The sequence below is a fragment of the Pecten maximus genome, chromosome 2, assembly GCF_902652985.1.
Source record: "Pecten maximus chromosome 2, xPecMax1.1, whole genome shotgun sequence".
In the NCBI taxonomy this organism is placed as follows: Eukaryota; Metazoa; Mollusca; class Bivalvia; order Pectinida; family Pectinidae; genus Pecten; species Pecten maximus.
In genome coordinates this window covers 28,014,269-28,025,088 of record NC_047016.1, presented here as the reverse complement: position 1 = coordinate 28,025,088, position 10,820 = coordinate 28,014,269, and the positions used below count along the sequence as shown (strand labels likewise).

General features: G+C 34.6%; 1 protein-coding gene across 1 annotated transcript; it reads right to left on the bottom strand.

Annotated features, from left to right (window-relative positions):
* Positions 1-883: 883 nt before the first annotated feature.
* LOC117321704 lies at positions 884-10,820 on the bottom strand. The gene is made up of 8 exons (XM_033876215.1): positions 10,691-10,820; positions 8,172-8,507; positions 7,502-7,843; positions 6,532-6,609; positions 3,813-4,100; positions 3,242-3,366; positions 2,277-2,502; positions 884-1,809 (listed from the first exon to the last, which is right to left on the bottom strand). Exons 1-8 carry the CDS (start codon positions 10,803-10,805, stop codon positions 1,712-1,714), a joined length of 1,608 nt encoding a protein of 535 aa, XP_033732106.1. The 5' UTR covers positions 10,806-10,820; the 3' UTR covers positions 884-1,711.

Sequence of the window (10,820 nt, the reverse complement as noted above, 5' to 3'; positions counted from 1 at the left end):
TGGGTTCATTATCAGTAATGGACAAGTTGCGATCTCCGTATTAAAGAAAGAAATCAGTTTTGGTTGAGTGTAATGTGTGTTGGAGTGTTGGATACAACAATATTTGTGCGTTAACTTATATTTTCAGCAAACTGCTAAATTTAAACGTTCTTCAAAAAGCAAAAATACGTCTCTGTATAGCAAAATAATAAACATGGTTCTCGCCTTTGCATTGCAAGCTCAGCTTTGTTTACATGATGCATACGTTTCCAATATTGTCTCATAGAACCATAACAGACGGTGATACCTTTAGTATTGTCACCGTGCCAAGTCCTGGTATTGTAACATGGATAGGATGTAAACCAAGTGTCAGATATTCACTCGTGCAGTATGGAAAGCTAAAGGCATTTGTCATACTGTAGAACTGTGTTTGCGTAACATGGAAGTCAAAATAGCCAACATGTGCTTTGTTTAGAACTGTTTTCTTTGAAGATAACCTGTGTGAATATTCCCTATGACTAGACCAGCAGGAGAGAGTCATCTTCCAGAAACAATGACGTCAGCTTTCGAGACTTTGTTTGATAATGCTATATATCCTGACATCTATTGTAACGGACATATATTGTTTTGCAAAAATGAACCTAATAATTGACTATATAATTATATCAACTGCAAGTGATTTTAACACCAGCCATTTTAAAATTCATATACCACAGTCGTCTTCAATATACACCATTTGAATATTGTTTGGCCGTAAATCGCCAAAACGGACCGTTAATCAGTAAATGAAAAAAACATGCCACTCATCGAATACAACCTTTTTGCTAGCTTTGTCCAAGTGTATGTTAAAGTAAGAGACGTTTACAATAAATTTATAGTTGACAGAAAGGACAAGATACAAGCCCTGAGTAGAAAAGTTATATTTTATTGCATCATTGTACAAAAGATAGGAGACATACTAGTCGGCAGGTCCTTTGACAATAACAAAAGAAGATAATCAGAACATTTTCTGATTTAAAACAAAGTAATAATGCATGTTTTATTAATAACATTCTCAGGTACAAGTGTTAAATGCAATTTTGCCATTCTGTGTAAATATCACAGTACATTGTATGTCTATCAATAAACTTGATTTCTTAATAAGCAAAAAATCACTTATAAATATGCATGTTATTCAATGTACAAGATATAATACAAGAGCACATTTATGTGAGCCTACTACCGGTTATAGCTGAATCTGTCTATTATCCTGAGAATGGCGTTCACAAATGTGAACAAATATATTGTAAAATACCGGTGTGATAGTCTCTTGCATGACTGCTATACACATGTACAAGTACAGACGTTTCGGATTAAATATATATGTATTTGACGTAGCCGGTGTGAGTTCATGCTGCCATAAATGCTACACAACACAGGTACTATACATATTTACAACCATTAGTTGAGGTTATATACAGGAAATTATTCTGATGTAAATATTTCCCAGAAGTGTATGCTAACGACAACCTTGGAACACATAATGCATTCTCTCTGTTTCACGGCCACATATTGTCAGAGCCGGTGTCAGATCTAGAGGTAATTAAAGGCCAAAGTCACAATGATTTGAACTCTTGTTCTTATGAATGCAGTTATTTTGTAATCCATACAACTACTGAAAGTCAAACACTTTCAGATAAATTGGCGTTAATTTTGCTGCTGCAGTGTAAAATGAGAAGTCATTTATGGTATCTCATTTCGTCATATCACTGAGCTGGTTATTCGCCATTCCATGCGAACGTCTTTTATTACTCTTTCCTCGTCTGGCTTTCTTCCTATATTTAGGTACACCTGCAAAAAATATACATATAAAGATATTATGATAATAAAGGAAAATGGTATACAAATCAGATATGTTTTGGCTAAAGGAAATTATTTGGGTTATATTGCATGTCTAGGGAAAACAATCATTATTCATTAATGAAGTAAAATCCGACTTTTGTGAGTTTTCAAATCGATTATTGCTTGTTTGCTTGTCTGTCTCCTCTCTTTTGAGGCCCGTCACATGGTAAACAGTGACGTTTGGGAAAAGCAGCACATAACGGTCCGTTTCTCTACTTCCCGTGGAACGTGGGCGGCCGTCTAACACCCAGCACTATTGGGCCCCGAATTTATCATTCATAAATACAGTATACATAAAAATGTAGAATTTACTAATAAAACGTTTATTCTACACTATTTGAAATACAATTATCAGATTATCACTCTGCGTATCAGTATTAGAGTCTGAAAAGTATAAAAAATTATCTACGTCTTACGTTCATAATGTAGTGCAAATCCTGACCCGGACTTAGTTCGACGTTTGATTGACAGTGTAATTTCCACGGCACCCCCTCGCAAAGTTACAAACATATTTCCGCCATTGCCGCTGAATATGGTATTCGGTTTTCGACCTCTTCTGATATGTTTGATGACGAAGCTATCTCTCTCGTCATCTATGTCCACATCGTCTACTTTCAGTTTCAGTTTGCGGTTCCGCCCTATCTGTGAAAAGATAGACTTATTTAAGTATAATCGGTATAAATCTTGAGTGAATTCTTTTCATTGTGTTTAACATCCAACCCAGTTTAATTGACCTTTGACCTATAAGATAAACAGGTCACAATAGCCAGATGTTAACGGAGGGAAGATGCACGAGAGATTTTATCTCTAACAATTCCATAGCTGATGTTCTACGTCTTAAATTTGACTAATAACATTGTTATTGCAAATTTTTGTCAATAAATTATGATAACATATTACTTGAAAATAAATTTCAAATGATAATGCTGGCAAAAGTATGCATTGACTAATATATAATGATCAGTGGTTTAACTATATTTTCTAGATAAAGAACCAACCCCTTATTCAGAGTATAATCCCCTCTTTAGCTCGTAACAATTTTGCAGTACATAGGAGTACCAATCATTGGATATGTCCCTTCACCAGCCGATATTCACCGACACTATCTAGACTACCATTTAACCTAGATGTCTGATGCCGACCTTCAACTCGTCCTAAATTGGCAGCCTCGGGATGAAAGATATGTAGCTAAACAACAACAAACGTGGATGTACTGTACAACTTTGTAATATAGAGATAACGTGTATGTTTTGGCGAGCCCTGCTGTACGTGATAAGAGTTACTTTGTCTATACCACAGGAAGATCTTACATCCTGCTGTTACAGCAAGATATATACTAATCAGAGAATGAGATTACAGAGACTTTTAGAAATATATTTACTCTTATTCGCAGACGACATTTTTTGTTTTCTCCTTTGTAGTGCCATGGGTACTTCTCGTGACTTCGGATCATAGCCGATTTTAATCTTCTTGATGATTTGGTGTCGCAAATATCGAAAATGTTATCTGAATAGAGAGGAATATAAAAGTTCGGTGTAAATTAGTAAGGATTAAATTAAATACACAAAATGAGACACCTAAAAAAAAAACCAACAAAAAACAAAACAAAACAAAATACAGTCGGAATAAGGTTATCGGGGGATTCAGATCGTGATATGAATTTTCATCATAACATGTATCAATATATTTGATAACGACGTCGTTTGATTTGAGGAAATAAACCAAATTACTCTCTTTGTATATCATCCTTTCTTTGTTCTCATGCAAACTAATTCAATTTCGTTGACAAATTAATATTTCCATTTCATCTCGCCACGAACAATAATTAAATGAACAGTTTAGATAGCTACATACAATGTGGCAGTATTAACAAATAATTAAAAACTGTATTAATGCGATAACAGTCAATAACAGAATGTGTATAACAGTAAACAATGTTTGATTTTTCTCACCTTCTTTTATACATTGATGGTTTCCACTTCTCAAGTTATCACCACTGCGGCCAAAACAGCGAGGAGATGGTGTCATTGTGAGGTATGCTGGTCCACCCCATTTAATTGTACAATTTCTACGCCAAAAACATTCATTGCGCTGCACAAGAAGGTTCGGAGAAAGTCCCATGCATCCGGGGTATTCACTACTGGTGACATTGACATCCGGGGAATAGATTACCTCACCACGTGGGCATGACATCATTATCGATTTCAGTTTATTCCTCGTCATCTTATTTTCCAATGTCGCTGAAAGCATATCCATTATACATATATCATAGGCACTAATCAAATTTGATTTTTGAAACATAACATTTTGAGTTATAATATGGTATTTAATCGTTAAACATCACAAATAATAATGGAATTTACATTATAAATATACCCGTTTGTGCTATATTTCACAAACATCTTTTATATTTGTTGTTTTGGTAATAGTATAAATGTTTATTTAAAGTATAATATATAAAATTTCATCTTTTTAGCAATACAAAACAAGTGTTGATGATATAAGAGGTAAATGTCCGAAGATTCACCATGTTTTTACAAGAGTTATTCCCCCTATATTGTTGTTCTCACGTGATCATCATCAATCAATTCTATTGTATATGGCATAATTACATTGTATATGAATATACAAATTATAACATACACACAATCACGAAATATGCATACAAATAATTCATATTGAAAAAAACCTATAGATAAATTAATAACTGTCTATTTAACTAAGTCTTCTAAAATTAGTTTGTTCACCCCGGAATCGCTGGAATCAGATATTTTATCAAGAGGACGGGGTCATGATATTAACTTACCACAGAAACTTATTAAACTATTGATAGCGAGTATCCCTATTATCACTTCATACAAAAACATCTTTACTACCGAACCTTTGGAAATCGTGAGTTAAATTACTGGCATGTACTTATAGGTGGAAGTTAAAAGCGAAAACAGCGACCATAGTGAAACCGAAACCACATCATGAAGTCTTACAATTGGAAGACGAATTACCTTTAAGAAACGGATATGCTAACAACCGTTACATACAGTATCGGTGACAATTATCAAATCTTAATGTTTGAACTATAAATGATTCACTTTAATATTTCCGGGAATTAAGATGTCGTCAAACCTCATGCTGGGATTTTTGATGACTACTTCCGTATATGAATTGAATTATATCCTTGTTTCTCTTTCCGGTATCATTAGAGATTCACGGCGTGGGTTGTTGGAATATCATATTTGACGGCAGCATGCGGCAATGACTTTAGTACCAACTGGAAATTCTGATATTACGTATCGACGCATACAGGTGTAATGAAAATAAATGTAGTTGTGCATATCAGCTTTTACTTCCTTCAGGGGAAACCGAGGCAGTGTCATGTTAAGACTAGGACCTTTAGGTGTTTGGTATATAACGTAAATTATTTAAAACACTTGCGATGTAAGTGATAGCGTCTATTCAAGTATGGTATACAGACCGAGGATCCCAATCACATCGGTAAGCCAAACAGAGAGAAAAAAACAAAAAGCAACTATGTAATTATACGTTCATAGATCACATTAGTATCACATGATCGTTGAAGAAATAACTAGAGTTCCGACAAATCAACTGTCATTTGTAAATATTTCCTATCAACAAGATACATCATTCAGTTACATTACCGCGAATTACATAAACTACTAGACGGAGAAAACAACCTGTCAAAATGTGCCCGGCAACAGCCATATGCTATTCAAAACATGTTATCTTTATATGATCGATGAGGATGAAATATCAATTGTTTAACGATAACTGATGCTTACTCAGTCACTAAGAAGATAATCTCTAAAAAAAGTATCATTTCATCAAAATTTTGATATCATTTAATGTATAAATATTACTCTGGCTTTATAATTGAGGTATTGTTATACATATCATCATTACAGGTATTATTAGTATTAAGTCATACAGCTTATATTTTCTCAATAAGTTGACACATATAATTATGGATTTCATTTAAATCTGGTAAGATTAGTTTTCAAATTAGCTCAGCTTCACATGAAAAACGAATGTGTTACTACAGGTAAAACACTGTAACACTTTGAAAATTGATCTAATTTATATTACTTTGATTAGACTGGGAAGTGAAAAACAAAAACAGGATTTGTGTCCCGCAATCCAAAATCGAAATAACAATAGGTATTTTAGTCAACACCAAAAAAAAAGCTGTTGATCCTACTTTCGTAATGCCAAAACAATGATTTATGAACATGCAGATGGTGTATTTAGACAAAGTTATTGACCGTAATCTAGGACATTTGTGTAGATAATAGGACACTCATAGAAAACAAAATCATTCACTTTATAAGACTCTCCGTTTTGGGCAGGTTTTAAAAGTTATATAAAACTTAACAGTTGCATTAGCGATGAAGCCCTTTCCTATATTAACTCGAACGGTGGCTAAAATCACAAAATGTAAATTTTCAAATTGTTACCTAAATAGAAAAATTTCATATATTAAAACTGTCCGTAATAGTCTTGTTTTTTGCTCGAGTGTATTTATTTGTTCAACTACTGAAGAGGAAATATCGGGGATAATTGGTCAACTGCATTGGGTTGACTCCTGTGTGGAAGTACATCATTAAACTCATATAAGCATATATATACGAGGCACTGTTGTCACAGTTTATCACATACCTTGTACAACAGCACGTGTTGGATTCCGCAAAGGCTGATCATTTGCTAGACGGAGTTGTTTTTGTCCGATCAGTTTCACTGAAACGTTCATAAGTGTGTTCTTTAAGTATTTGCCACTTAAGAAGTATTCTTTAAAATATACAATATCGCATACATACATGAACTATTAAAACAATAAAGGAATCGATTGATACTTATGTGCATAATTTATACGTGCCATATTTCAGAATTAAGTGATAAACTCTGTGAAATCCATATTACACTGCAGACACGTTCAATTAAAATGATGAAAACATCAAAATTCTTGAACACACTTCAATAACTGTACGTATCATACATTTTTTTTAATAAATTAAATTGAGATACTCGGGGAAAGAGTGTATGACATATGAGTACAATCTCCACACAGGCTTTTGTTGTAATTTACTACCATTGTCATTTTGAGATGTTTATTTTTAGACGTTTTTTAATGATTGTGTTATGCTATGTTAATTTTGTATTGTTAAATTGTAATACGTTTAGAATTTATATTAAATGTCACCATATGCCATGTATGGTGGCCATTTTCAATCTATACATTATTTTTGTTGTCTGTGACAGGACCGAAGATGCATAAATATGAGTATTATGAAAAGTGTTACATCGCCGATGACGAGTAATAATGATTACCGTCTAAAAAGTACTTTCTTTCTATATTTATTTTTCAAATTAGACTTAAACAAATAAGAAGAAATTATATCGTGCTCAACCCATATATTCTGTATATTCTTTTCTGTCTTATAAGCGATCATGGTTAGGAAGTAGTTTTTACATTTGTCGATGTTGATTTGATATATCTTTATGCGTGCCTGCAATTGTGTAAGAAGCAGTATATACGCTCTCGGCAATGTATCATCTTTAATGGTAAGTATGGTAAGTATGGTAAGTTATACATGCTTGATGGCGTTTCCTCATCTCAGTCAAAACCTACCATCATATGATAATATGAAGCCTTGTTCTGATGCTCCAGTATTATTTGGGCGCCATTCAATCTCAAATTTTGATCCTTTTTCGGAAAATGTAGACTGTTTTTGAAATGACCTCTTTCTTAATTTTCCTTTTTCAGATGTCCATATGATTTTAGGTCGATTTTTACTCCCAACTTGAATGTCCAAGAAGTTGAGAGTTAACCTAACTATGTCACCTGTACTCCCAAACCGTCTAATGCATGGCATGTTACGAGCTAGTCCATGGATGTAGGAACTATCTATAACACCACTACTGGAGAGAATAGGAGATGCTTCCCTCCCAAGGCACATGGCGTGAATGGCATCTACAATGTTAGTGTTAAGTAATTAATAAACATGACGTGGTGCAGCGTTATATAGATATGGATAAATCACCATTTCTGTTATATCAGTAATGTTATTGCAAAATCACCAGACAATACCAACATAATAAGAACAAAAATATAGATCTGCATACAGACCCTTGAAGTGAACACTCGTTTTAAAGTAAAATTTACAAGAGTATGATATCAATACATATAGATAAGATTTTGATTTTAGCTATGACAGCACACATATTGCAAGCAGTAAGATACAATTCTGATGTTATATATCATATATATATATATATATATCCATAAGAACGATACCTACATTTAGGAACGCAGACAGGAAGTATCACGGACACATAGGTTAGGGGTTTTCCTTTGCATATTTTTCTTTGTCCAGGAAATGGAACAAGTGTCTCCAGAACTCTTCGTAATTTGATAGTACAAGTCTCCTGGTTTGCGCATGCCTGACTTTCCTTGCTCAATGAGGAAGATATCCCGAGACAATCTCTTCTGTTATATAAGCACGTCTGTTTATCTGAATACCCAGCTAAGATTTTTGGAGCCAGCATGACGTAACGGTTCGGACAGGTGATATTCATATAGTCGGCATGTCGTGTTACGCATCGCGTCAGAACTTTTCCAGATCGAAGATCAGTCCCTGTACAGAAAAAGAGGTATCTTTTCATTTCCTTTATAATCCTGATAAATCATAAACACACAAATACTGGTAAAGCTCAATCATTTAATTTGGTAATTTTTCATAAATGTTGCTATGGAAAATCGTATTTTCAATACCTGAATGAAGGTAAACAAACAAAAATAAAGCAGTTTCGCTAAAATTAGCGATATAATGGCAAGATTCGCTCTATTAAAACATTATTCTCGATAGAGTGTTTAAAAGACAATACAACAAACATATTTTACATGTTCATTCGTTGCATACAATGGGTATAGACTTCATACAAACAGACACAGCATTCACTTCACATAGACATTGTAAACACTTCATACAAACAGATACAGCATACACTCCATACAAACAGACACATACTACCCTTCATACAAACAGGCACAGTATACACTCCATATAAACAGACACAGTATACACTCCATACAAACAGACACAGTATACACTCCATACAAACAGACACAGTATACACTCCCTACAAACAGACACAGTATACACTCCCTACAAACGGACACAGTATACACTCCATACAAACAGACACAGTATACACTCCATACAAACAGACACAGTATACACTCCATACAAACAGACACAGTATACACTCCATACAAACAGAAACAGTATACACTCCATACAAACAGACACAGTATACACTCCATACAAACAGACACAGTATACACTCCATACAAACAAACACGGTATACACTCCATACAAACAGACACAGTATACACTCCATACAAACAAACACGGTATACACTCCATACAAACAGACACAGTATACACTCCATACAAACAGACACAGTATACACTCCATACAAACGGACACAGTATACACTCCATACAAACAGACACAGTATACACTCCATACAAACAGACACAGTATACACTTCATACAAACGGACACAGTATACATTCCCTACAAACAGACACAGTATACACTCCATACAAACAGACACAGTATACACTCCATACAAACGGACACAGTATACACTCCATACAAACAAACACAGTATACACTCCATACAAACAGACACAGTATACACTTCATACAAACGGACACAGTATACATTCCCTACAAACAGACATAGTATACATTCCCTACAAACAGACACAGTATACACTCCATACAAACAGACACAGTATACACCCCATACAAACAGACACAGTATACACTCCATACAAACAGACATCGTATACACTCCATACAAACAGATACAGTATACACTTCATACAAACGGACACAGTATACATTCCCTACAAACAGACACAGTATAGACTCCATACAAACACACACAGTATACACTCCATACAAACAGACACAGTATACACTTCATACAAACGGACACAGTATACATTCCCTACAAACAGACACAGTATACATTCCCTACAAACAGACACAGTATACACTCCATACAAACAGACACAGTATACACTCCATACAAACAGACACAGTATACACTCCATACAAACAGACATCGTATACACTCCATACAAACAGACACAGTATACACTTCATACAAACGGACACAGTATACATTTCCTACAAACAGACACAGTATACATTCCCTACAAACAGACACAGTATACACTCCATACAAACAGACACAGTATACACTCCATACAAACAGACACAGTATACACTCCATACAAACAGACATCGTATACACTCCATACAAACAGATACAGTATACATTCATACAAACGGACACAGTATACATTCCCTACAAACAGACACAGTATAGACTCCATACAAACACACACAGTATGCAGTGCGTACAAACACAAGAAGTTAAATACAAGTACTGCTGTTGGTTGCCACGTGATTACTGAGACGTCCTAAAATGCAGCTACATTGAAATGTTATTACAGATTCTGAGCCAAAGAAAAAAAGCAGATATTGAATGACACTTACTATAAGACGGTTTTTGAAGCTGTAATTGTATTGAAATAATTTCAATAAGATAGCAAAGAAACAAAAATAATCTTATCCATTTATTAGCATGGCTCACTCTATCTGGAATTGCCCTAGAAAACCACAACATCCTGTCGGTATTCACAACGACCTTGTGACCAGTAGTCGGCATACTATCATCTATGCTAGGTTGTGTCCTAATGTTGATATCAAAAGTGCACATTGCGCGTATTGACTCACCTGTAATTTGGAGGCCTCTGGTGAGTCCACTCATTAAAAACACCCAGATGATGTCTGTCAAGTTATCCATGGTCGATACCAGATCTACTGATGTTCTCCCGGACATTGACTCCATTTTATGTTGGATGGA

What these genes read in the sequence shown, in the direction of transcription:
- LOC117321704 (XM_033876215.1), bottom strand. Translation starts at nt 10,805, where the DNA reads ATGGAGTCAATGTCCGGGAGAACATCAGTAGATCTGGTATCGACCATG. An exon ending in TCCTGTCTGCGTTCCTAAAT is followed by an intron (nt 7,844 to 8,171) that starts GTAGGTATCGTT and finishes CTAACATTGTAG; the next exon opens with ATGCCATTCACGCCATGTGC. An exon ending in AACACGTGCTGTTGTACAAG is followed by an intron (nt 4,101 to 6,531) that starts GTATGTGATAAA and finishes ATATGCTTTCAG; the next exon opens with CGACATTGGAAAATAAGATG.